General features: G+C 40.1%; 3 protein-coding genes across 10 annotated transcripts in view; all 3 read right to left on the bottom strand.

Moving 5' to 3' along the window:
- Positions 1-94: 94 nt before the first annotated feature.
- Positions 95-17518, bottom strand: taf1 (TAF1 RNA polymerase II, TATA box binding protein (TBP)-associated factor). Of its 7 annotated transcripts, XM_032533900.1 has the most exons (42): positions 17165-17518; positions 16391-16505; positions 16059-16182; positions 15856-15972; positions 15404-15526; positions 14890-15131; positions 14547-14762; positions 14196-14438; positions 13876-14113; positions 12740-12847; positions 12454-12621; positions 12001-12128; positions 11617-11724; positions 11236-11409; positions 10960-11133; positions 10608-10712; positions 10298-10498; positions 10074-10215; positions 9811-9870; positions 9458-9588; positions 9287-9367; positions 9051-9200; positions 8840-8959; positions 8396-8571; positions 8077-8309; positions 7749-7956; positions 6949-7120; positions 6551-6762; positions 6259-6367; positions 6069-6167; positions 5779-5956; positions 5458-5525; positions 5249-5371; positions 5044-5136; positions 4843-4927; positions 4639-4706; positions 3935-4051; positions 3465-3572; positions 3142-3237; positions 2308-2533; positions 1810-1981; positions 95-989 (listed from the first exon to the last, which is right to left on the bottom strand). In XM_032533900.1, the coding sequence occupies exons 2-42, from the start codon at positions 16502-16504 to the stop codon at positions 767-769; spliced, it is 6033 nt and encodes a 2010-aa protein (XP_032389791.1). In that variant the 5' UTR covers position 16505; positions 17165-17518; the 3' UTR covers positions 95-766. The 7 variants fall into 7 exon arrangements, with proteins under 7 accessions (XP_032389791.1, XP_032389792.1, XP_032389794.1 ...); XM_032533901.1 differs by lacking the exon at positions 17165-17518 and having other exon boundaries at positions 6955-7120; positions 16391-16504; XM_032533903.1 differs by lacking the exons at positions 9811-9870; positions 17165-17518 and having other exon boundaries at positions 6955-7120; positions 16391-16504.
- A 1145-nt stretch (positions 17519-18663) lies between these two features.
- fam76b (family with sequence similarity 76 member B) lies at positions 18664-24870 on the bottom strand. Its single transcript, XM_032533998.1, has 10 exons — positions 24324-24870; positions 23183-23247; positions 23026-23080; positions 22738-22893; positions 22461-22639; positions 21808-21858; positions 21618-21695; positions 21349-21484; positions 21166-21267; positions 18664-19806 (listed from the first exon to the last, which is right to left on the bottom strand). The coding sequence occupies exons 1-10, from the start codon at positions 24408-24410 to the stop codon at positions 19717-19719; spliced, it is 999 nt and encodes a 332-aa protein (XP_032389889.1). The 5' UTR covers positions 24411-24870; the 3' UTR covers positions 18664-19716.
- Positions 24871-26000: 1130 nt separating this feature from the next.
- Positions 26001-27988, bottom strand: part of mtmr2 (myotubularin related protein 2) — a 7201-nt gene continuing 5213 nt past the window's right edge. For both annotated transcript variants that reach the window (XM_032533967.1, XM_032533966.1), the window contains exon 16: positions 26001-27720. In XM_032533967.1, the coding sequence (XP_032389858.1) occupies positions 27556-27720 (165 nt within the window). In that variant the 3' untranslated portion in view covers positions 26001-27555. The remainder of the gene's footprint in view (positions 27721-27988) is intronic.

A 27988-nucleotide genomic window follows, 5' to 3' on the forward strand; every position in this document is an offset into this window, starting at 1 on the left:
TTGTGGTTTGTTACCTCACCTGCGCACACACAAAGCATCTATTACAACTAACATTTGTGCGTCAATAAACTGAGGTCGTCACTAGTGGTGTGCCTTTTTTTGATTAAACATGTCGATTTGGAAACTGAACTGCATGGACCTGATACGTCCCTAAATGGATCACCCAGACGAGTAGTTCCACCACTTTATTAAACTAAACTCCATGAGGTTTAGCGATTGAAGATTAAAAACTATCAGAATACTAAATCCAGAGTCTGTTCCTGTAATACATGACTGGTGTCAATTTCAACTGAGGAAGAGGACAATGTTTTATGATGTTTAACTGCAGCTTAATGTCTGTGAGTAATATATGATTTAATGATTTTTTTATTTTTAAGAGAGAGCTGACTGTTAACCTTCAGTACGTTTATTCCATTTTGAAATCAGGAACTGGGATAGAAAAAGTAGAGTTGCTGAACTATTTGTTAGCGCAAGATATTAATGAGTTAAAACAACTGTACACACACTTTCATGTCAAGATGCATGATATTCATTCAACATACTGTATAAAAGGCAAAATGAAATTTACAATGTGCTGTATGTCCCTATACTGTAGGTACAACAGAGCTAACAGTGGAAGAGGAAGCTATAAACATTAACCATCATTTACAAAATAAGTATGTACAAAACGTTTCTTGACAAAGTCTCAGTTTCTCCATTTTAAAAATGTGATTATTAACAATGTCTCCTTTATACTGCGGATAAAAAACAAAAAACTGACTACAGACTAGATGTCAGAGTCCATGTCGCTGTCTCCCCCTATAGATCGGAACTCTTCGCTCTCCTCGTCTTCACTGAGCTGGACCTGGGAGAGCACAGCTGGGCCTCTCCTCCGTGCTTCATCCTCTTCATCTTCCTCCTCCTCTTCGCTGATGCCGTAGTCTTCTCCGTTCCCCATGCTAGAGGGCTGCATGTGACTCCGGCTCTCTGTCTCCTCATAGCTGCCGTAACTAGGACAAAAGAGGTGGTGTAAATTATAATCCTTAGGATCTCTGAGAAACCAAACCCTGTTTTTAAAAACTATTGTTGGCATTTTTCAGCAACAGCCAATTTAATGCATTTACATTCTGTAAGTGCCTCTCTATACAACGGTTTCATTTTTAGCGGCGGAGTCCGCCATTCTCGTTTTGGATTAAAATTACCTACCTACACACGTGGGATTAATAGGAAATGATGATTGCAATCCAGCTTTACTGTTAGTATTTCATCTCATTGATGTCAGCCTCCCTGCTACTGCTCACTCTCTCAACGCTGTGTCAAGTAACTGCTTATACAAACTGAACACTTCCTACTGATGCTGCTTCACATTAAAAGCATGGTGAGACATAGGATGGCTTTTATTGTAAAACAGACACAGGAAACACGATTCATTTGTTAATGTAGCTGCTCAAAGAGTGTTGTTGTATTACGCTGTATTTTCTATATCAGGACTGAACCCGAATTCCAACTTGGTGTTGCACATCAATAGAAGTCATGTGATGCAGGTAGAACTATAAATTACCTGAGATAAGAACTTTTTAAAACTTAGTTACAAAATGAGGCCTCCACCAATATAAAGAAAGGGATCTACTCTACAGTAGAAGGAAACTATTATGGTTTGTAGTAGATGAAAACAATAATCTAAATGCTTACTTTCCCAGAAGAAAAAAATCCCAAAAGAGTAACTTCAATAAGTTGCTTGTAATTGTTTTTATGTTTCAAAGATTAGTTTAAGCGTCTGAATTCGGTAGTCCTGTTCTAGAGTATTTTTGACTCCCAGGCCAGTTGTACCTGACATTGCTGTCTTCCATGTGAGGCCCATCAGGCCCGTCCCCTTCATATGACATCATGCTCTCGTCTTGCTCCATGCCCATGCGGGCCGTCTCTTGAGCTCTCCGTGGGGGTGCAGGTCGCACATCCAACTCTCTATCAGAATCGCTACCGCTCTCCGACAGCTGTATGGCTGGAGGCATATGCAACGAATTAGGGCAAATGTCACACACAACACAAAAAGCTGCACATGATGTTACAGAGGATATTTAATGATTGCTCACTGTCATTTGATATCTATTCTGTTCATACGATTATCTATATTACATAGACAGATCAAATAAATACACTTTATGATTTTGCCTTTAAATGAATATCGGCAGCACAATAATGCTGTCATCTTATATTCTATATTAACTTTTTAACATTTAGCTTATTTTCTGTTTATATTGCTTCATTTTTTTAGTATAGCTGTGACTATTTTTTCAGCTGGTACCCCAGCACTGCAGGTGGACTTACAGGAGAAAGGGTTGTCGCCCTCCTCTTCGCTGGCATCGTCCTCTCCGTCAGACATGAGCAGATCCTGGTACAGCACGCTGGCTTGGGCTGGGCGGTTAGATAGTCCGTCCTCTTCCTCCTCCTCGTCCTCCTCCTCGTCCTCCTGGTCGTGCACCCGTCTGCGAGGTGGCAGCAACATGTCCTCTTCATCATCGTCGTCCTCTAGATCTCTGTCTGCGTCCTCTGCCTAAAAAGACAGGACAGAAAAATGTAATATAAATGAATAATTAGGAAGTAAGCAAGCTAAAGTGTAACTAAGTGTACAAGTAAATACAATTACAAATCAAGAACAATAAATAGGTAAAACGTGGTTCAATTTAATAGTACAAGAGTTTTTTAAAGATTATTTTGTTGGTCTTTAATTGCCTTTTATGATAGCTTGAGAATAACAGGAAAGGGGACAGAGAGAGAGAGAGCAAGAGAGAGAGAAGGGGGATGACACGCAGCAAAGGTTGCCCCATACAAGCGAATGTTTGTGAACTTTTTGTCTGACACAAATACAAATTGATAAATGTGTGAGAATAAATAAAATATTACACAATTTCAACTTAACCAGGCCATCCAAATTCAATTATATATATATATATACATATATATCCCTAAAGTTTATTAAATGAAAATTTTAGGCCACAACAATGGCATGACCTGAAATCAAAGGGATTCTGATATAGTTACTCGCATGAATATGTAAACATGCTTGGGGGCAAGTTGGTACATTTTCCTTTGTGTATAAATGTGCAGCAGCGGGGGCCTCATGTCAACTACATAACCTTTCAATAAATCTTTCTTTCTTACAGGAGCAGGAGTTTTGGGTTTGCCATCATCTTCCTCCTCAAAGCCTTCAATGTCCACATCTGACTCTTCCTCCCCAGGTCTTCTGCCGTGGCGACCCTGAGGGGCAGGTTAATAAAGGTCTGAGATCTCTTGCCAAAAGACCGGCCAATAAGCAATAACTACACTAATTTTATGCTCTAATGTTATCTGTAATGTTCTGGTGTGAGGAACATCTTTACCAAGACTAGGTACAACAAAAGCCTGTAATCAAACTGGGTGCTCTGAGGATAATTTGAGGAGAGGTGGCATGTGGTTGCTAGCCTTTTTTCTGTCTCTCTCCATACCTGCCCCCCTCTCTTCTCTGGAGTAACCACTAGAGGTCCCTCAGAGAAAATGCTGCTGGTCTCTCTGGGCAGACTCCCTGAAGCACCGCTGTCAAACAGATCAGCAGGCTGGCCAACACCACACACAGCGGCACACACAATGGGAGAGACGGGACACAACAGCAGGAGTGAAGGAGAAAAACAGGGTGGGAGAAAGGAGACACTACAGTGAAAAAACTAGATTGTAAAGAAGAAAACGTGAAAGTCTGGAAATGAGAGTTAGTGCAGAGAACGAGTGAAGAAATATAAGGGCTAGGAGAACTACAAGGAGTGGCAATGAGACTACTGCACCTAGAAAACATTGGACTACCTCAAGTGTATTGTTATTAACAGATGAAGGCCTAAAGTCTATTGTCAATGTGGCGAGATACACAGGAAACCACTATTTACCAAGCTAGAAAATTTAAATTGGGCCCTGGCTGCTCTCCTACCTGTGGTGTGTATGGCCCAGGCATCATTGAGTCCAGACTCTCCAAGTCAGCTGCATCTAAAGCTGCCTCTTTAGCAGTAGAGATGTCCTTCTCCAACTGAGTCAAGTGCTCATCATACTGGGGGCACAAAAACAAGTAATCATTACAATAATTGAATAATAATTTTTCTGCTCATAAAAATACAAGTGGACATAGTCTGAATCAAATCTTAGCAATTTGGCCAATTCTGCAGCAATTTAATAAAAGATGTACAGTATTAAATTATGTTCAACCCTGTGCGTTATATAATTCTACACCAAGCCAATATTGCCTATATTTTCTTAACCTATTTTCGACAATAGTGTGGAAAAATACGGAGGGATAATTGTTCATCAGATGGAGAAGGTTTATTACCTCCATCTCCTAAGTGGCCATGTTTTTGGCTTGCTTTGTCTGAGTTTCAGCAGGATAACAGAAAGAAATACTGGCCTATTATCATGAAACCTGGTAGAAGGTGGTAGCATGGGCCACGGAAAAGCCCATTACAATTTGGAACAGATCCAAATCACAAGGCAGATAAGAGACAGGGAATTTGTGCTGCATTCATGTGGTGTCAGAATTACACCACATGAATGTGGGAAAATTCACGTGAACGCCCCCTCAAGTCGGAACTTTAAAATTGGGAGGATGAAAAGGGCAAAATAAAGAGCAAAGAGTCAACATACCTCTGCCAAGGTTTGCTTGCACACATTGACAATATCCAGGGCTGTCTTGGTATAAGGACTGTCTGGGCCTGCGAAAGACAACCATGGAGAGCACAAACAGCATCTTTACGTAACTGCTGAACTCTGCTCTAAGTTAGTCATGCAATCTTTAAGAAAGTCCAACCTTAGAGGTCACGATAACAGGTAACACCTTAACACATTTACCATTGTACTTGATACTGTTGGCATGAATGAGACTGACATCTGAAAGGAACGCATCTCGGTTCTGGTATTTGTGTTTGGAGATGTTCTGTTGAACCATGAAACACAAATACACAAAGAGGCACAGTTTATGTTACAGGTATTTGTATTGCTTATACGAAAATATATATATTTAGTTCAATGTTGACACCTTGTATGACTCACCTTGCGGATGTTCTCCAGATCCATTGGGCTTACAATCACCTTGTAATAGTCGGGCACAAATTTTTTGTTGACAGGATGGTGAAATGGCCATGACTATAGTGAAGGGAGGAGTTAAGGAATGAGATAATTAACATATTCTGCATGTGAACTGACCAGTGCTCTCAAATTGATTAAAGTAAGAAAATGGTAAGCAGGGGTGACTCACATCGGGAACCACCATCATTTTCTGGGTCACAATGTTGTCCAGAATGAAAGAGAAGGCCACTTGATCATCATCATCCAGCAAGGGGTTGATGGCTTTCTCCAGCCTTACCAGCCTGTCCTCCTTCTGCGCACACGCACACATTTCATGGTTAATGTCAAAATTGACAAAAGGGCAGGAAGCTGTGAAAAAACATCTATCATAAAACTCACCTCTTTCAGTTTAGCATCACACAGGTCCAGCATGGACTGTGCTACCTGTGTTATTGGATGTTTTGCCCCTGTTGGAACAAAAACAGAAAGCACAAGAGACGTTTGATGAGTTTAAACTGAAAGTGTAAAATAAACCAGAGAAAGACTTGAGTCTGTTTTTAAGAGAGGTGGTTGAACACATTCTTTTAAGATTATTTTTTGGGCCTTTTTCTCTTTAATTGTAGTGATGCTACGCAGCAAAAGGGTTGCAGACTGGATTAAAACCCGGGCAGCCTACATGCGGTGCATGCTCTTACTCACCCCACGATTTTATAACCTTACCATTGTAGGTGGCGCTGTTTTTGACGATAACCTCCACTGCTTCACGGAACTCCTCCCTGGATGGGTACAGTCTCTTACGTACATTCTCTCTTAGCGTCTGCAGGTCCATGGGCCGTGTGATGATCTTATAGTAGTCCTTCACAACCTTAGCATTCACTGGTGTGTGGAATGGATATGTCTACATAAAAGAAACAGAAGAAGTGAAGATTAGACAGTAGAGCAGTAAGGGAATGCGAATGGAAACAAAGAAATGTTGTTGAGCTGGATGAGTGTATGCCAGCAGATCTTACATTAGGGTGATCCCGCATGTCATTGATGATGCTCTCTAGCACAGAAGACAATGTCACCATGGGGTCCGTGCGTCTGCGGTGGATGGCCTTATGTGGTTTCTGTGAATTCAAAACAAAAACAGTTTAAAAGATCAACTAAAGGGACTCTAGATTGAGAATGTTAAAGAACAAGCTGTTAAACATTGATTACATTGAGGTAGTCACAGTGCACAGCGTTGCCAACGCGTCGCTTCTTCTTCTGTGGGAGCTGTTGCTTGGGGAACTTGAGCACTAAAGACTTTCTGCGCACTTCATCAGCACTGTAAGGGAAACAAATTGTTAGGACCTGACGGGGTACAGGCCACAGACCATTCACTTATTAACATTTAGAAAATACCAAGCCAAATGTAACTGAATATTGCAGCTCATTCTAAAATTAGCATCGAGTACAGATTTAAATTCTTTTCAATAGTAATAGAGAAGGAAATAGGACAATCCATTACCTTTCAATGAGTTGTTTGCCCAAAACAATTTTGGTGCCCTCCACCTTGATCAGTTCCTCATTGTCGTTGTGGATGACGGTCTTTTCCAGCTCCTCCTCCTGCTCCTCTGTCATTGCAACTGGGTTAGAAGGTGGGGCGTTGGTCTGATAGTACAGCGGGCAAAACTTGTTGGTCCTCATGTGTCCAATGGCTCCACATGCTCCGCACTTTAACTAGGGAAAAGAGGCAAACATTGAGGAACACGAAAAATAATCTGACAGTGATATATGATAAGAAAACTGAAAGAAAGAACAATAATATCTACACCAATGGAAAGCCAAAGGTTTGCATTTAGCTTGGTGCCAAAAAGCTGGAGAGGAAATGTATAGTAGAGTGAAATACTGAATCGGCAAGCTTACTTTTACCTTGAGGTCTGGTCTCTCTTTGACCTTCTTGGCCTTCTTTTCTGGCGGTCCCTTGATCTTGTCTTTCTCTTGGTTTCTCTTCAGCCTCCTCAGCTGCTCCTGAATACGCCGGCGCTCCTTTCTCATCTCCTCTCTGTGCTGCTCATCAAAGAGGGCAAACTTTCGTCTGCAATCACAAAGATACACAGTACTGGCTGTTTTATATTCACTGGTTCAGTTGTGATAATGGCAGGGGCCGAATTAACTGGAATTTATTCAATTTAAGCTCTTAGGATGTGTTCACACCAAACACAAAGCAAGCATTTTGCATGGTGCTTGGGTTCATACCACTCATACAGTATTTCTCTCCAGCGCGTCTCTTCCGTGGTTTAACTTGTTCAAGTAACTCAAGGCAAAAGATTTGTTTCACATTTGGTGTGCAGCATTAGGCTTTCCACTTAATGAGCTTTATTCATCTCCACTTTGGAGAACAGCAACATTAGGCATTACCTGCTGGTTAACTGATGGTATGATGTGATATAATTTCCAAAAACATAATGCACAATCCATGTTTTCAAATGTAAGGTGTGTCCAGGCGCATCAAAAGTAATTTACATACTAATTATGAACATTTTGTTAAATGTTGCATAGTTGTGATGTGACTTATAATTTGTTTCGTTGCATTAATAAGTCACTGCTCGATCTTTCAAAATAGTTTTTTTAACTATAACATCATTACAGCACCAAGCTATTCAGATCACGCAAATTACCCACTGTAAGATGAGAAAGCTCAAAGTTTGATTAGTAAGACTCACATGAATTCATCATCCTTGGTGGTTCGGATCCTGGTGTAGGCGTCAATAACAGAAGCCTTGCGAACTGTCTCGCATCGAACATATTCCTTGCCGTCCTCATCCTTGAAGGTGCGATAGATCTTGAGTCGCCGTCCTGTGGCTGAAGAGTTTAGGCTGGTGACGGAGGAAGTGTCATCATCCTTGTGGGAACTGGTGGATAAGGAGCTGGCTATAGAGTGAAGGGTAAAGTAAAGCTTATAGTTAAAGAGACAAACATGTTTCAACCTAACACCGATATGTTCATAAAGTACACAATAAAGATCACTGACTTTTAGAAACACAGACTCACACAAGCCTTTGCGCCGCTCCTTGCGTCCCTTGTGGTCACGGTCACTCTCCTCGCCCATTAGCATCCTCTGCAGCTCCTTCCTCTCTTGCTCCTCCCTCTCACGGGAAAGCTGGGAGCTGGTCTTCTTGTTCTGAAGCATGTTCTCAATGTTCTTCCCCATCTCCTCAAAGTCACTGTCCTCTGCCGAGCTGCTGTCTGTGTCTGTGGAGAGCACCTCTGTCGACTCTAACACTCTGTGGTGGGGGTGCAACAAGAAGACTTAACGTGTGCTCAGACAGAATCCTGAATAACACACATAACCCCTAAATAAAAGTCTCACTTGTTCTGCAGGTCAAAGATCCTCTGGCACTCTTCCTTGTAGCGTTCTTGGTGTTCCGCAACGGAGAAACGAGAGCCTCTGGCAAACTTGCTCATGGGTCCCTCCCCAGAACGTGCCTGCTCTGTGGACATGGTTCTCACCACGTCAATCACCTCCCAGCGTGAGAGCTTCTTGATCTAACACACATACAAACACACAATCATTTCAACAAGCCTGAAAAATAAGGTAAAAAAAAATGCCTTTCCTGCATTTGTCACCACCGTTTTTGCAGTTGTTCTAGTTAGAGTAGATAAAAGATGGGAGAATAGAAGTTATCCATTGCTGTGATAAACAAAATAGTTATTGTGGATATCAAAACTGGATTCCACTTATTAGGGGACGGCCCCTTTTCCAATAGGCTGTCCTATATCAGATTCATGCGCTAGCATATCACCATGGTCTTACCTCTTCCTCTGGAACACCAAACTTGCGCAGCAGCTGCTTGGCATTCTTCAGTGAGAGTCTCCTCAGATCAGCATCTGTCCCCGTCACTGTCTTTTTGGCAGGCTGTGGCTCTTTGTCATCCTGAAAAAACAAACAGGATTTAAGTTTTCATCCTCTACATCTACACCATGCAGAACATGGGGTGGCAGACTTTTGCTTAAGCCATTCAGACCTTCTGTTGAGTAGGCTTGTTGGGCACTTTGACGTAGGAAAAACCTTCTCCACAGCCTGTAGGATCAGCCACGCCTGTAACTTCCAAAAGGCATTTCCCCTTCATGGCAGAAATGAAGGCTCTTGTTGTGTTCCAAGGAGCTGTCCGCACCTAAGACGTATTGCACAGGATCAGCATTGTGTAAATCTGAAAGGTATCTAATCTGAAATCCCTAACTAATTATGAGGAATGCATACCTCATCATCAATTTTCATTTGAAAGTCCTCTTCGTTCTCCTCCTCTGGAGCAAAAAAGGATTTCTCACCATATCCAGCATCCTAAAAAGACCAAATAACTTGTAGTGAAGCCCTGCCACAAGATTTACTTGTGTTAACCATGTGAAGTTCTTTAGAGGCAGATACTGTTACCTTGAGTCTTTGCTCTGCCACAAGCATGCTATAGTAAGCACAGCACTGCTCTGGAGACACCATGGCCCTGATCTCCTCCTCTGTAGGCAATCGGAAGTCAGGCTTAAGCACCCACCAGTTAGAGTCCATCCCTGGCATGAGGAAAAGATACTGTTAGACATTTTCTCATATCGGCAACCTTACCCTTGAACACAGAATGCAGTATTAAGAGCAAAATATCATGTCAGAGTAAAGATAAATGTAAGTTAGACTGTTAGAAAAAAATGAAGCATTGTAGAAAACCATGACTTGCTGATGTAAATGCTAAGCATTTGTACCCTGTGTCCTTAAACTGTCCTTAGTCTAGATCTTACCTTCAGGATAAAATCCAAAGTAGGTGTAAAAAGCTCTTTCCCTGCTCCCTGCTTTACTATCTGTCAATTCAAGGCACACACACTGTAGAGCTCATGCAAAGTATAACTTTATAAACCTCAACAATAACCTGATGTAACACAATTTTGTTAGTTTAGTCCAACATAAAAAGAAGAAACTTTATTTGTCACATATGGTAATGATAGCAAATGTTAATGATCACTAAATGGTGTGTGTACAGGGTTAACAAATGGCCGTGGTCTACCTGTACGTTTGAAGTCAGCACAGAGTTTTAGTCGTTTTCTGATGCTGCTCTCTGAGTGTGAAGGAAAAGCTTTCTTTATATCCTCCATGCGGATTCTCCTGGGCCGATCCTTGCTCTTCCAGAACAAGCGGTAAATGAACACCTTCCGAATACAGATGTGAAAGTTACGCATTTGCAAAAACAGCAGCTTAAGTTTCTAGGCAAGTTCAGGCAAATAAACATACCTGTAAGAAGTCTCTGATATGAGTATTGGCTCGTTTGGAGTTGGGCCCTGGAACCTCAAATAAGGGGCACTGCTGACCAACTACAACAATGTCCACAAGCTCTCTAATGTAGTAGCCGTGTCGCGTTCGCAGAACCAAAAAATCAGTCTCTGGCATCTTGTGCAGGTATATTGGAGCACGGAAAAGGTTGTTTTCAAATGCCTAAAAGAAAAAGAAATACCATCTCACTGTTTGCCATGATAACAGACCAGTGATACTTCAGATATTTACCTCATCTGAATACTGAATATTTGACAGTGACTGTGCTGACCTGGAGCAGCTGTCCAGGATGAAGAGAACCCAGGAAAGGGGATGTGTGGCAGTACACAGTCTCTCCATATTTACAGTCGGGTGCTCCAGGATCTTTTCCAGGTTTCTGAAGAAGAAAGTAACAATGCAATAAGGTATTTTACCAACCCTATCTAACAAAGTGGAAAATACGGAGTGTGCAATTTTAAAGCTGAATGTGAGTATCTGAAATGAACACCAGAATGAAATACAAAACAATTCTGCAATTGGAAATAAATATGACAATAACAATTGTACACCTATGTGTATGCAATTCTGCATGTCTTGGCTAACAAAATGCAATGTCACAAGTGGAACACAAAGACTAGACTTGCCCTTTTGTAGTAGTTTTTGATCTTAGTGGCCAAGCCAACTTGCATGATGAGAGGGGGGTATTCTTCACTGTACTCGGCCAGGATCAGATCTCCATCTTTACCCGTCAAGTCCTGTGGGGTTCGCATGAAGAACATATCTCCTCCTCCTGCTGCCTGTCGCTCCTGCTCTCGCATCTATACAAAAAGAATATTGACAAATCCACTTGGTTAACCATTAATGTACAAAAATGGCAAAACACTACAAAGTTATCTGAATGTTTATAGAGCAATATGCACCTTAGCCTTTTTCTTAATGTGTTTGAGCAGTGGTTGGACAGGATGGGGACCTGGCTGAGCCAAAGACCCAAATGAGTATTTCTTCAGAGTCGGTCGATGAAACTGACGCAGCTTCATGGGCCCCATGTGAGTAGGAAAGAAGGGCTGCCTTAGCTCCAGTGCAGGGATGGAGTGCTGTAAAATACACAAAGTTTACTCCATCAAATTGTAAGACTTCTACACTTCAGCTGTTTTCAGCCTTTTTCACAGGTTATGGCTCCATGTCTACTCTATGAATCAGCAGGAATCTGCCATATTTACAGTGTAAATTACAATTCAAAGTATCTCCATGTTGACCATGTTCTGTCGGATGTTGCTTTCTTTTTGTGGACTGCTACTTACCTGAATGATGTTGCCACCGAAGGTCCCCCTCAGGCCTTGCTGTTTAGGATAGTAGAACTCATCATTGGAGAGGTTCCAGGGGTCCTTTTGTTCAGGTTGGGACATGTTCTAAGTTAAAAAAGAAAAATGTATTTTCCACTGAAAGTAATGTCGTTCAAACCTTTCTTTTTTAATGAATTTACAGAATACCATTTTCAGTCCAAAACTGTCATTCTCAGTCATTTTCATTTCACCATATCGGCTCCTTCATTATGTAGCCTTGGCTATTTATTGAGCATCAGCCTTAATTATTAAACTTCCTATTTACTGAAGAAGCAGAACTTGTAATCGGTCATTTCATATAATCAAATGTGGTTCTTTGCCTGCCCTTAAAAGGCAGCATACCTGCTGTGGCTCATCTTTTATCACCCCAGTTTTTCCCAGCAGGATGCGGCTCTTTTTGATTGCTGTTTCCTTCTTATTCTCTTTTGACGGGGAGTGGGAAGTCATCTCCTCCTTTTCATTAGGGATTTCTTTAACAGACAACAGTTTGCCAAAATAAGTAGAAGGACAACATTGTATTTTTAGGCTCCAACCGCTAAATAATGCAGATCCCAGGATTTTCACTTTTACTTACAACCTAAAATTAGATGCTCTATTAAGATGATAAAACAGTACACACAGTCACATAAGTCAATTCAGCTTTCAAAAACATGACCCCCTATAAGAACATGTACAAACTTCAGAAAGGTCATACTGTACATTTTACCTCAAATTTCAATGAAAGATTTCAATTTTGGAAAAAAAGCAAAACAGACGTAAAGATGAAGCCAAACAAGATGGGAATTATGAATATACCTAGGATGATATTTTCATCATTGGGATCCAGTGTAAGAACAGGTGGCATGAGGATGTGATCCATCTCCTGGTCATCCCAGATTATGTTATCTTCCCAGCGTCCATACACTAACTCCTCACTGTCAATGGGAAAAATGGAGAACCAGGGAGAGTCTTCTTCCAGGAAGGCTGCGGGGAAACCAAAACAAATGCAGACAATGCAGAAAATGAGGTTAGGCTAAGATAATAAAAAAAAAAGGTCGGGTAAAACTATTATTTGTATTGTGACTTAAACTCTCAAACTTACATTGATTTTCATGGCTGTTTTTTTCACGCTTAGAGCCAGAGATTGAAGAAACTTTGGGCATGGGGGGAGGCGTAGGTGGCACCAACTGGGAATTACTTCTTGTTAGACCTGTAAGATTAAATAGATAAGTATGTCAATTTTACAAACATTAAATATTACAGTCTCTACAAAGGCCCAAAGACAGATTTAAATGGAGCAGAAAAACAAAGCAACAACGACAGAAACACGCCGGCCCTTTCATACGAGTCTGGGGACATCCTCAGATAGCGTGTTGAGCTGTGGACCGATCCCCTCAGAAGGGTCTGGGGATGGCCTACTGCGACAACTCCCACAAAACGCCACAACCTTAAAATCCATTGGCAATTAGACAACCAGGCTGGACCGTGATGTCTTGCCCCAAGGCTGCACTATGTTTTAACCTGCCCAGCATGATGGCCAGAGGTCGAGATCAAATTAAAACCCCACAAATTTCAAATCACCCACCACCTCTCTTTTTATTTTTATGTTTTATTTTATCTTTTCATTGTGTACTATCATAACTTAGGAGACTCTCTCCTGTTGTTATCATTTCTAATAAGCAATCCTTGCTATAAGCAAACCTCACCTTAAATGTCATATCACAAAACTAGCCAAACTCAACCTCCCAGAACAATTTAAATCAATGTATTATATTTGTCCTATGTTCTAATGTCTGTATGTTTTTATCACCACCCAACTGTCTTATATCTTCCGGCAATATTTTATTGCACTCACTGTCCTGTGTTTTTTGTAGTGTTATATATATCTATATATATATATATATATATATATATATATATATAAATAAATATATAGAGATATATATCTATATATATAGATATTATTTATTTTTTCCATATTTTATATTTTCCAACCTGTGTATGGCTGCTACAGTGTCTTTCACGTTTTGTAAACACCACCCAGGTATAGTAGGCTGTTTGCAACAAAACACACACACACACACACACACACACACACACACACACACACACACACACACACACACACACACACACACACACACACACACACACACACACACACACACACACACACACACACACACACACACAGCATTGCAAGAGTTATTTTAGTATTTTTCCCACCAGGTGTCTTACCCTGCTGGGCGTTATAAGCGTTGGCATTGCGGGTCATGCTAGAGGGCAGCCATCCAGCCAGGCTGGCCCGCTGAGTCTTTGTGCCCTTGTGTTTTATGTCCTCCCCATTCCAGATGATATCGTCCTCCCATTTCAGTTGAGTGACCATCAGGAAGAGCTCATTCTCAAGGGCTGATAAATCCTTATCTTCATCATCATTATCATTATCATCATCGTCATTGGCCTCCCGCCTCAGAAACTAGAGACATATTATAGATAATATCAGTAACACAATCAGTATATTTTTCATGATATGGCTACAGATATCCATGCCAGCATACCTCATGTGCAGTCTCTGTTATTTCTTTTTGTGTGTCCTGCTGCTGAGGCTCACTGCTCTGGTGTTCTTTTAGCTTTAAGCCGTAGTTGAAGTTGCTTCCATCCTCAGAGACGCCTAGCATGTCGTACCAGAGCTGGGCTGGACCATATCTCCATTCTGCTACTTTAGGTCGAGACTCTGCCTCCTTGTCCCCATCCCCACAAGTTTGTGAGAACTTAGATTCTACTGGGGCCATCATGGTTATCTGAAATGCACAGAAAAAGCATGTAAAGTGCTGGATACAACAACTTTACAAAGACTACTACCAGCTGACATTAGAGCCTACAATAGTATATAACGCTGGAAAAATGACCTCATCATCAGAGAGACACTGCTCTGGGGGTGGAGGGGGTGCATACTCGTACAGCCATCCAGACTTCTTCTCCTGGCTTTGCTCTGTGGACTCTCCTTCTGGAGGAGGTGTCCCAGGCTGAGGGTCTCTGTGCTTCCGCTTCTTCTTCCTGCGGGCACTCCTCCAAACGGATGGCATGTTCTTACCAGGACCAAACAGTCGTAAGAACCTAAGCACCTGGTAGTAAATCAGAGAGAAAGTGGGTGTCAATGCACTCATAAATATAAAATAATAATGATAAAATAGTACTTTGGCATGTAATGATTAATCTTAGTTCAGGACAGCGCCTGTAAAGATGCTTTACCCTTCCAGGCCTAAACTCTGGGAAGAGCTGTGTGACACCTGGAAGCGCTTTGGCAGCATCTTTTTGCATGATGCCAGCAAGAGGGAGGTTGAGACTATCAGGGGGGCCTCCCGCCCCCAAACCCTGGCAGGGACGGTCAGTCTCTGACTCAGAGTCTGAGGAGCTGCTGAAGTCAACCTTATCAGCCGTAGAAGATGGTGCAATGATGGAGGGCAGGATGATGCCATCCCCCTCTTCCCCAACTGTAGGAGAGACAGTGACAGATCACAGCAGCAGCAGAGACAATGAAACTTCATTTTCAGATATTTGTCATCTAAAATACTTGAACACTTAAATTTACTAAATAATCAAGTGTAGATATGTTCTTCAAAGGCAATCTAAATAACTTTAGGATCCACCCTGATGAACTACCATTAGCATATTCAATTCCTTACAGACTCTTGCAGCTTGTTGCAGCTTAAACCTCTGTGGAAGAGGGCAAGCCAAACACAATCGTGAGTAAACACGTCCTTACCATTTGTGCTCGGAGAGGAGGGTTCCTCTTTCTTTGCAGCTGTAGGAAGACTTGGTGGTGGTGGAGGAGGCATAAGCTTAGAATCAATATCCTCGCAGTCAGCATCATAGTCATCCTCGTCATCTGAGAATAAGGAATTTGAAAATGTTACAAAATGTATATTTTTATCTTTATTTTATTGTAAACAGTCCAACAACACTTTGGATTCCTTGGTAAAGATGACGGAGTATTGTTGTAAAAATAAATAAGGTGTTGTTTTAACTGTGCAAAACATTTTTTAAATCAATAACTTTTTATTATTTTAGAAACATTTTATCTATGAAGATAAGATCAGATAAGAAAAACATTTTCAAAAGCAAACATATCAGCAAAAATAAAGTTTGATGAGTAATTTTTAAATGAATCTAACAATCAAACTCAAATATGACTCTAAAGCGCTGTAAGTTGATCACCTGTTTTTCTGCTGGGCTGCAAAGACCCCATGGCCTGACGGTACTTTTTTGTCTCATCCTCAGCCACCTCACTAATGTCAGAGTAATCCACTGCATCGTCCGTGCTTTTCACCCAACCTGGATAAAGAGAAATATTGAAAATGTCATTCCATCATGTTCATAGCTAAATTATTGCAAAGTTCCTTTTTAAAAGTTAAACTAACCTTCTGCATCCACACTACCAGAGTCTCTGTTTTCATCTTGATCACCCTCCTCGTTGGCAGTGATCTCTGTAATGAGTGAGCCCAGACCCAGACTACCCAAACCAGCCAAATGCTTTTTGGACTCCTGGGTGAAAAGAATCAGCAGAAACAGAACAGAAAGTTGCAATAAGCATGGAAAATACAAAATAACCTTGTTCTAACAGTTACTTCTTAAAAAAAGAAGGTATTTTATATAATGTTTACCATGTATTTAACAATCATAGTTTAAATGCTATGCTTGATGAAAATAACTCTTACATTTTGGTAAAGAAAATAATCTTTAAAACACCCACATTGTCCAGTACACTGTCATCCTCAAGCTGTCCATCTTCATTGATGTTTCCGAAGAGGAATCCAGTTAGAGAGAAAGGGCGATCCTGATCCTCGTCACTGTCCGAGTCCGACATACTAAATGGTAAACATTTACAGTGACTTGCAAAATTAGTAAACGACATCACTGGGATCCCATAATATTTCTGAGTTATGCGTTCATACTGAATTTGAGTTGATCAAGCACTACATGTCACAAGTTTTTTTTTGTCTGCCTGTGTTATTACCTGACTTAGCTGACTAAACTGACCAAATCTTGGCAACCTTAACAATACCAATTCTTGCATTTTTATTTTGTTAAGGTTCAAAGAAAACATCACAGAATAGTCACCCTGAAGGAGGTCAATCAAATATTTCACAGTAACGTACATTTAATAAAATACATGTATATCTGACACATCTGTATTTGTAAACACATGTAACGTTACAGTATGCCTTCAATGTGTGCACTTGGTGTGTTGTGATGTTTTACTAACAAATGCCCATTTGTTTTCTTTTTGTGGTTGTGTGCCATTCATGCTCGTCTTTTAAGGCTTGGGAGAATGTTGGGAGAAAGACACAATAAACTGCTTTATTGCAAATTTTGTAATAGACAAACATAGTTTTATCTGCAACGTTACTGAAATTATGAAACGTTACACACAAGCTAGCTAGCGTTAGGTGCGTTCGTTAACTTTAGCTTTCTCGCTAGGAATTTGATAGGAACTGAAAATTGTAAATGTCATAGATGCACTTACCTTTCTTGACCTAACTTCAGATTTGGTACGCTTTGGTTTCAGCCAGCTTGCTGTATCTGTTGAATGCTAGCAGCTAAACTGCTACAGCTCAAGTCATCCAGGCAAACTAACGTGAACGTTAGCTGAGATAGCTAATGTTCACTAGACAAAATAACTCGCTAACTCAAAGATATTTTCTACATGTGCCTGTATCAGCATTGTGAGGTTAAAAGAAAAAATACACAAAATGCATTTTATGCTGTCGTTACAAACTCAGGTTCGGTAAAAACTTTTTTGTTTTTATTTGTAAATCATGAACTGCAGCGTACTGCAGTCTGCAGGCACCCCCGTCAGCTAGCTAAGCTAACGTTAGCGGAAAGTCGAAGGACAAAGTGACCCGGATGGACGGGGTGATGCGTTTAGGTACTCCCTATAACGTGGGGAAACTATTGTTTTTATCACCAAGAATCTTCAATATCCAGAAAATATTATTTGGCAGTCTGTAGGTATGCATAACAGTATGCATTCCAATTGTGTTTTATAGCTAGCAAACAGTTAATGTTCAATGTCCAATACGTTATTAAGTTACATACATTGTTAGACACATTTAGTTTATTATACTGGACCATTCTCGCATTCTCATTTTGTTTGCAAGGGCCGAGTGCTTTTATTATGAAGCTCATAGAGTGCCAGCTATGGTTTCTTGTAATTCTTACTTTAACTAATATCGTATCTGTGCTTATGAAATCTTATATAAACTAATAAACTAACAATAAGAATTTACCCTTAATAACTTTCACGTTACAGTTTCACTTTATTTATCCTCATTATATATTTAATAAATTCAATGACCAACTATTCCTTAGCATTGTGTTTTCATTCTTCTGGAAAGTAGCTGTCAACTTGTGAGAACCAGAACTTAAATATATTATGTTTTGTTAATGTTGTATAAATTAGAAATCTCAAATATTTAATTCCACATCTTTAATTTGCGACTCTAGACTAAGGATTTGACCGTTCAGTAGTACTATATTAATTGATGGTAACCATGAGTGCATATTGCATTTTTGAAAGCTGATACAATTACCAGACCTTTACAAGCCATGAACAGTATGTGTCTCAGTTCATGCTTCATCCTATCCACTCATTTCCATTGGTCACTACGCTTAAGCATAAATCCACAAATCAGATTTTATCATGGTGGATTATTTTGCACTCTTCAAGCAAACATCTTTGCATTCACATGGCAGGACGTAATGTAAAAGACCAATAATGTTAAGTACAGTAAGAGGTATTAATCCTTTAGTGGCAAAATAGGATAATACTTTAAACTATTATTTTACCTCACAGATGATGTCATCAGTTCAATCAGGTCTTGGGGACATCATAGCTGAGATAATATGGTTGAAAAGTGCAAGTTGATCGGATGTCTAAATTACAGATATTTCATACTATTATAACAGGAAGTCCCAAACATCTAAAACTTTTGACTTATATGGTCAATAAAAACAAACATACAGTAACAGTTTAGCCAGTTTTAATAGTTTTAAAACACTTGGTTTGGAAAAAAAGTACAAAAGTGATCCTGGACGCCACAGTATGAAACCAGCCCAATAATGCAAGGTGATAGGTGTGTTCCTTTAAAAAGCATCTTCTACAGACATGTTAATTTCAACTGGCTTAACCATACACATACTGTACTCACTAAAACAGATACAAGCAATAGTTTAAATACAATTGGCTGACCCCAGTAATACATTTACAAGTGATTCTTAAAAAACTAATTAAAAAGGGAGGGAAAAGAAGAAGTCCGACCACAATGCCAACCGTCTGGCAGTAAAATCATGCAGTATTACAATCGTTCCACTAAAGAGAAACAGCAAAGCACTACAGCTGTCACACAGTGAGAAAGAGGGCAGCCAAGAGGTGTCTCCCTGTCAGACAGCCTTTTAAAGTGTTCATTGGTTGTTGTATGAATTGTTACTGAGTGGGTTGCCTACTGTTGAGCAGTGGCTCAGTGGTCACCCTTCCCACTTTTGCATACATTGTAAAGTTGCGCAGGATCTCCATTAAGGAGAACTTGTCTTCCACAATCACATAAATTTAGAAAAATATAACTAATTGCTATTGAAGAAAACCCCAAAATGTGGGATATTCTCTTAGTATGTTGTGAGGAAATAAAAAAGCTAAGAAATACAGTTGAATAAATAAATTGCATGACATCCATAAAAATTAGGTGGATACATTAAGTTGATAGAACGCCATCCACATATGCACACCATGCTTTTTTCTTTTGGCCCGGCAGTGTTAAAAACGAGGGCTCCATCCTCCACTCCTTTTAAAGTCACATCCTATGAACCAGTGGAAAAGTCACCATAAAATATCTAAAATATGCTGACATTTAGAAAAAGGTGTCTTCAATTCAACAATTGATTTCCATGTACAACATGGTCTCTAACGTTACCAATTGAGAAGTAATTGATGTTGATGGCAATGAGGAAACACAGGAGGGAGACTTTCACAGTGTTACAACAATGAAGCCACTGTGTTGTTACCCGTTGGTCGGCCTATTGTTAGGGCAACAGCAGTGAACTTCCTGTCCGGTCAAACTTTTTTCCTTTAGAGAGGGCAGCCACTTGTTTCATCAACTCCCTGTTCTTGCCCTGTGAAAACAAATGATAAACAGTGTTTAAAAAAAGCATCGTTCTGAACTTCCTAACACCTTAGGTGAGGCATTTGTAAAATCACAAATACACATTTATATCGCAATTTAAGTGAAATCTCTATTGTGATTTTAATGGAAGCAAACACACTAGCTGGCTTTAGGACACTGCGGTTTCAAAGCATTTAAGTACTCGTCATCCATCCAACGCTACAAACTGGAGGGTTTACCCAACATGCACTCCCTTCAACTGGTAGAAAAAAACACCTTTGCATCAAACATAGCAAACATATCAGTCAGAGTCACACTTACAAAACAGCAACCATGATAAAAAAATAACACCACAGTTTGACAGGAAATGACCTAACCGATGCATCGTATCCATAACAGACTGCAAACTTATGCAAAGTGAATCATCCCTGGCACACACAGTATATGACACACAAACATGGTATGGGTCCAGATACTAATTGAAATTTTAAAGCAATTATTCCCCAATAGTGATAGCTATACAACCTGATACATTGTACACCCCTACGTAAAATCATGTGGGCATTTCTGAATAAATCACAGATAACAAGAGATAAGGATCGCCATGCAGTGTTTCTCCAACATGCCCCCTGGGTAATGTTATGCATCCCTATAAACCAAAATGCTATTGTATGCGGCCCTCAGATGGAACCGGTGTGCAGGACAGTGTGAGTTGAACAATATTAGTGATTACAGTTCAGTCGTCAAAACTACAGAGAATGAGGTGTGTATTCCCATGCATTGCCCTGTCAGGTGCATGCGAGTTACTTTTAAATTCCAATAGTGATGTTTGCATATTCAAACAAATGAAATACAATATGGCTTTCAGTACAAATAAAATGTGTACTTGAAGCAATAATCTCAGGAATGGTCATTTAAATGGGACTGGTTTTGCTTGAGGTTATGTCTATTAAAAAAAAAAAAAAGATGGTATTTGAACTGATGTGACTGAATATCAGTGATGGGCAGGACTAAAATAAAAGACATGCTCTAGTAAAGATTAAATGACCACACCTACTTGAATCCTGCACATCAGAACCTTTGGATTCTGTAAACCTCACATTACCTCTTCAGATGTAAAAAAATATGTATGAAAAAAGAATAAAGTAATATAAAGTATATATTAGTCACACACACCAAAGTGCCATTACAAACTGATACAGTGAATACAGTGTGAACATTTTTGAGCTGCTGACAATTTTTGTAACACCACTAGTTAGCTGGTGGATGTTTGACGATGGTGGAAAAAGAAAAGTGGAGACCAAAGTGTCATGTGTACTTTGGTGAGCATTTTTGTGACATGTCACGTGTGCAGTATGTAGTTTCCCACCTGCTGTTGCTCCATAGACTCTTTGTGCGCTTTCTCCATTTGGTTCATCTTAACTCTCATGTTGGATTCCTGGTACTGAAAGTCTGCTTTGAGCTCTGTGAGCTACAAGAGAAATGAATAATCAATATGTCAGCCAGGCAGCAAATAGTGAAGCGACTTTGTCAGGCGGGGCTGATGACCTACCTTTCGGTCCTTCTCGAGAATGGTTTGATCCCTTTGCTGCAAAAGTCTCTTCAGTGACATCACTTCCTCCTTCAGCTGGCTGATAAGAATGAAGTTGTCTGTTCCTCCAGAATCCATCGACTGGGTGATGGAACTACTGATGGGAGAAAGAAAAGAACTTGAGGCCAGTACTTATAAGGGTAGTTAACATAAAAAAGTGGGATTATTACCCAAAGGAATGACCATTGTTATAGAACCACAAATGTAAACAGTTTTATCACTTATCATACCTGTCCCCATTGGATGGCTTCATCTCCAGTTTTGGTTTCTTCTTTGGAGTCTCCTTCTGGATTGAAGACGATTTATGGCTGCAAAGGACATCAAAATGGCAATGTACAATGTTGGGCCTAAAAACGCAATCAATACATTGTTTTCTGATATACATATATTATATAGTTCAAACGAGAAGGAAGGTTTTACCTCTGCTTCCACAGTCCCTGCTCCTGCTCAGGACTCAAGCTCCCACTTAGTCTGAGAAAGATAAGTTAGCCGTCAGCTGACTAGATTCAATTTTCGTCTTTTCATTGATTTGTGTAAAGAAGCATACAATTAGGGCCAGGGCGATAACCTCAGTGACATGACGCTACTGCGGTGATTAGATCCTAACTGTTATTACCGTGATTGTCATTGTCTTATATCCTATGTTCAATGGATTCTGGAGAAACAAAACTTGAGTTGCTCCTTACTTCAACTTAGTACTCAACCAAGATGGACAGCATAGTGCTGCAGTGTTTTAACATTGCACTTACATGACATAAATGACGATTTTCCCTCTGCTCATAGCTTGATCCCAACAAAACACCATGTAGACTAACATTGTTAAAACAGAGCTGCTAATATTAGCAGAGAGAGAGCAGCCAAGTCGCCTTCTCTCTCTCTGCTCAGCTGCTAGCCTGCTGCTCTGTGAAGCCTCCGCTCCAGCAGAATGTCAGGTGTTCATGTCTCGGCGCAAACTTAACCGCCATACGGAGGTGATACTTTGTGAAAGAATTCATCCCGTCACGGCCCTACATATAATAGCATAAAAGAGACACAAATCGTTTGACTATCCTGTGATACAACAGAGGACATACTTGTGATGAGAGCTGCTGTGTCTGTGTTGGTGGTGATGATGGTGAGGTCTGGAGTGGTGGTCTTTCTCGTTCAGGGATGAGGAGTTGGAGGAGCCAAAGCCCTTCCTCTGCTCCTTGGTCTTCTGCAGGACACGGCGGTAGGACAGAGTACAGAGCCAGCAGAGCAGTTTCCCGTCCACCTGTAAGACAAGTTGGAGACAGTAGTTTATAAGACTTGGTATTACCCACTCACTGTCAAATTAGACTGTATGTGTGTGTGTGTGTGTAAGATTTGTACCTTTCTCCTGCCTTCCTCCTTACGATCAAAAGCACATTGCTGTTTGCACTGCTCACATGTCTGTGGTGGTCCATATTTCTTCTCTGAGTTAGTACAACGCTGGCACTTTGTCCCAATAAAAGCTGCAATGATGTTACAGTACTGGCAAGGTTTGGGCTGTAAAGACACACAAAAGAAAAGTGTTAAAAGTGTTTTTACACATGATGGACTATAAACAAATGTAGACTAGTGAAATTCCATAAATTCAACTGGAGTTTCAGGAAACAACTGGAGAAACGTGTTACTCACTGTTCCAAACTGTTTGACGTTCTGAGCACACTTCTTGCAGATCGTATTGGTTTTACTGTAAAGAATAAACATGGGTTTACATCCTAAACGAATGACATTAATTATTAATACTAATAACATAAACGCTGAAATGTATAACCAGGAGCACATATCTCACCTTTCCTGCTGAAACTCAGATCTGCAGTACGTGCACTTCACTATTGGATGTGCGATGCGACACTCCTATGGCAAAAAAAACAAAGAAGCGTTCTCATGAGCATAGTTATGTGCCATTATGACAGACATCAAAAACAAGTCAGCATCATAACTCGTTTTGTATGCCAACACACCTTGACGTTAATTGCTCTTGGCTACAACATCTGTGGAAATAACTACATCTGACTGTATGTGTGTAGTACACAAGCAGTGAAGACTACTGTGTATTTGAACTGCTTTTGAACTGCAACCTAACACATTATTGCAGTAGGGCTGGGCAGTGTGGAACAAATAAGCACACCTGACCAGAGTCATTGTTGGATAACTTTAGGTGGCATTCAAGATTCAAGAGATTGACATTTGCACAATTACAGGACAGGTTAATGGGATTTGTTTGTGCACATCTCTTCTAATCAAGCATTGTAAACAAAAGGCAAAGAAAGCAAATTTAAGCATGACTATAAATAAAGAATTCAAAGATTGATAGATGTACAGACCCTTTATACCCTATCTACACACTGAATATAAATAATATATTTCATATTGAAAACATAGAGAAACCTAACTATAATTGCATTATTGTCCATCAGTACACCGTGTGCTTTAAGCAACCTGTGCAAATCAAAATTCACTGAATATTCAGAGTGATATCAATGTCCATTTTATCTAACCTCCCTGCTAGGAAAAAATATGATTCAGTGCAGATAGACAGCTGGCAACAACACCTTTCTCTTAGAAATGTCTGAGACTGTTCCACAGCTGTACACTGAAATTCAACATCTGGGGCTCTACAACAGCAACAAGTATGTACATCGATGACCATAAAGTAAAGTTCCTTACATAAATAAATACTTTAGAGAATTGTCATCGGTGTACATACTTGCCAACGTGTTGCTCTTGTAGATCCTCGGTTGTTTTATCCATTCCTGTTCAGCAGGTACAGATGTGGTGAATGAGGTAATAACGTAATAAACAGGATCGTCGTGCAGAATGATCTAAACAAGATTACAGTCACTGTATTAGCGCTTCCAGGTTAGACGTATACATGTTACATAATCCGAGCCTGTCTGCGATCACACACACACACACACACATTCATTTACCTTGCACAGCTGCTGGCCCTGCGATAACTCCTCGAAGGGGTACCGCTGGTTACACTTCGTACAGGCGTACAGAGCCGACGTTGCCATTCTCGCCCAACTAATGTCACCGAGCAAGGAGAGGTTTACAGAGTCCAGCTGCAAACTCAACGGATTGACAGCACTATTTCCTTTCTAGCTGTTCGCTAATTCTGAACTATGAACACACAAACAGGGTTGGCATCCAGTGTTAGCTGACGTTAGCTAGCTCGGCTAGGTAACGTTAGCGCAGGGCAACACAGTAATAGCTTCACGCTAGCTGGAGGGAGCAGGCAAAGAACAATAAACTCCAAATATTGGTAATCTTTTACTGCTCATACGTTATCCAACCATAATAGCTTGAGATAAATAATTAGTTATGCCTTCATAAAAGCAACCCGTTAACATAAATCTGGCTATTAATATTAAGTTTCCGCTGTTCTCGCTAAGAAAGCTATTTTCCTGTTTTCCTTCGCTCTTTTTGTATCAACGCCGTCGTCGTCATGTAACCGGAAGTGGTCTACGGCTCCAGAAGAAGAAAGGAAACCTATCGCGACAAAACATCCGTCCGCGGGATTCACAGTTTGAAATGCTCAGAGCCAATCACATGCCTTGATTTATTCAACAAATCTTCACATCTTGTATGATCATGTCATTAACAGTTTGTAAATAGTTTAATCACACTAATGGTATTAATCCACCCTTTGCCTTGTGCATGTATTTTTATGTGTAATTATTGAGTCATCATTCCGGCACTATTCTTTTAACGTCTGCAAACTCTCAATTTTCTACAAATGTTCAGAAATGGCATCCCAATTTAGTCAACCATGCTGCAGAAGTGTCACTAAGGCCCCCGGGCCCTAGATTGTCAGGAGCTCCAGAAAGTCACAAGATAATCACAAGTTAAGAAGATACATTTGCAACATCTCTGTTGATTCATCATTGGTTTCGGGGTATTAGTAAAATGATATTATATAGAATATTATTTAGAATGTAGTCAGTGTATAGCAGAGCTTATATTCTAGTTTGGCCCAACAAGGTCATGTTCTGTATATGATATTCAGCATCATACTAACAAGGTATTTGTAACTTAGTACTTATTCCAGCTGAATAGATCTCAGGTCTGAACATTGTGTGACATTTCAATCAACACTGTCAGAATGAGGTTATGGAAGGGTGGAGTAATTTATATCTGGCTCTATTGTTTTCTATAAAGTGTTCAGTGATTCCTCCATACAGTGAGGGGGTTCCTGGATAACCTTGTTTGGTGCAGCAACTAAGGTATCATTCTGTTATTTGAAAAATTATTCAAAAGACAGCTTTAACATTTGGGTGGGCTAACAGAAGCTGTAATAATAATAATAATAATAATAATAATAACATGAGGGGTTGGTAAACCCAACTTTACTTGACCTCAGCTGCCATGATGGATGGAAAGATGGACCTATCAGTTTTTTTTCTTCTGCATTTCTCCCTCAATTCGGTTTTCTCTCTCATGTCTTTGTGTGACTCCTTGTAATTAGTTGCTTGTTAATTAACAAAACCAGGAATAGAAATAGGAATACATTTTCTGGATTGCGATGAAAACTATTACAACATACTGTATGCAAATAGGTTTTTTTTTAAACACAAGAAAGAGCCCAAAAGTTCACAAAAAGGTTGACTACAAAATATTAGCATTTCATTTTAATTGATATTAAACATTTTGACATTTGCTGTGGCCTGCAGTATCAATTTCTGAAAACATGTTATGAAGCAATGAAGTGCATTCAGCATGGCAGCCTCTCCTTGTGTGGGGAAAAAGTCTTACTTTAATAGCTGTACATTCTTAAAGGGAGAGTAATGGAATCTAAGGGGCAACATGACTTAATTTAAGTGATGCAATAAGCCTGCTGATGGTAAAACAAATTCTTAAAGCTAAACTTCTGGCTAGTTATTTAATACTTAGGTATGAGAGGGAAACGACTTGAATATGACCATGTTAATGTTTTCAGAGCCACTGCGGTCTAGTTTCACCCTCCAGCGCAGTCACACTGTAATTTCCGACTTCATTTTTAATCACTTATCCTTGGCAAATCAAAAAACTGTCAAAAACACACTTTTATCTTGTTATTCTCACAACTGTTCAACAAGTTTTCTCACCGTCATTCAGAGCAAGGCACATATATTCATTAAACTAAAGAAGAAAAAAAAACCTAAAGCAAATTATTAGTTATTACACATTCTGCTTCCTAAAAAATATATTGGCTGATTCTAGCTTTAAAAGCATCTGTAAGAAATGTTCACACATTAAAGCTTTAGTAAGTAGCAATACACTATAAGTAGTAATAGACTATTAACTTCAACTAATGAACTGTTGCATATTCGTGTTTCGCTTATTAATATTGCATGGGAACTGCTCTAATCAATTTATGACATGTGACGGATGTGTTCATTAGCCATAAATACAAGTCTAGGCTAAAGGATAATAAATAACAAGTTAGAAAAATGAAACTTACGAAACCTAAATCACTCAATGAGAGGAATGCCATACATGACACATTATGTATTCATAAAAAAAAAAAATGGATATTTGGTCACAAAAATCTAAAAGCACTAACTTGTAAAGATAACCTGCAACGGTTTTTAATGCACTCGTTTACATTAGAAGCTAACACTACAGCCCTTTAGCAACGTTTATGACTATTTAACAACTCCCACTTAGCCATTTAGTTGATGTTAGTACTAGAGCACAAAATCCTTTTTCAGTAATGTACATCTTCACAATTGCTTTCAAATCAACATCTAAACATTTGCAGTGTAGAGGAATTACATGAGTGTTGTAAAGTGTATAAGGCATTCATATTTTACCCGAGTCATAGTTTAGTGTACTTCAAAATTCTTAACAATGATTGTAGGTAGGTCGATATGCTAAACAGTACTCCCTATTCTGGTTACATGTCCTCTCCACCCTGGACGAAGAGTACATTATGGCTGTGGTAAAGCCGTCTGAGTCAGACTCTCTTCTGCTGCATGCAGACTCTACATCACCTGTGAGAGGTGCAAATAGATCAGACTTTTGGTGGAGGTGTATTTATATGGTATGTGTCACCCAAAGAGCCAGTTTGGCACACAGGTCCTTTCGTGGCGCCAGGTGTGGCCTACTGATTACTACTGTATGGAATCTTCTCACAGGTGGGGTTCAGCTTCTGCGACCGCCATGAGGGTCAAAGGTGTGTCAAACAAAGGTCTGCACTGGAGTGATGGAGCGTGTGGGGGAGCCCGCACGTTCAGAGGAAGAGGATGCTGAGCGATTGGTCACCTCTCGCTGTAACTCGTCCACTCTCTTCTGCAGCTCAGCGCGCTTCGCCAACAGCTCCTTGTAGCGCTGATGAACAGGTTCCTGGCAACAACAAAAAAAGCCAATGTGTCAGACTTGGGTGGAATCTATTTTTTCGTACCTTCCTGAAATTTCACCGGGGTAGATGGTATTTGATGGTATTTGGGTAAAAAAAAAACAACCCGTTCAAGCTGAGCTTCTGTTGATAGAAGTCATCGGAGCATGTATGACAATGTTTAGCCTACAATGCTGTGTGTCAAATATGCTTTTTAGACAGATCTTGCTGGATTTAATACTTAAGGCTCATAGAATATGGGGGGGGGGGGGGGGG

Source organism: Etheostoma spectabile, chromosome 13 (assembly GCF_008692095.1).
Source record: "Etheostoma spectabile isolate EspeVRDwgs_2016 chromosome 13, UIUC_Espe_1.0, whole genome shotgun sequence".
Classification (NCBI taxonomy): Eukaryota; Metazoa; Chordata; class Actinopteri; order Perciformes; family Percidae; genus Etheostoma; species Etheostoma spectabile.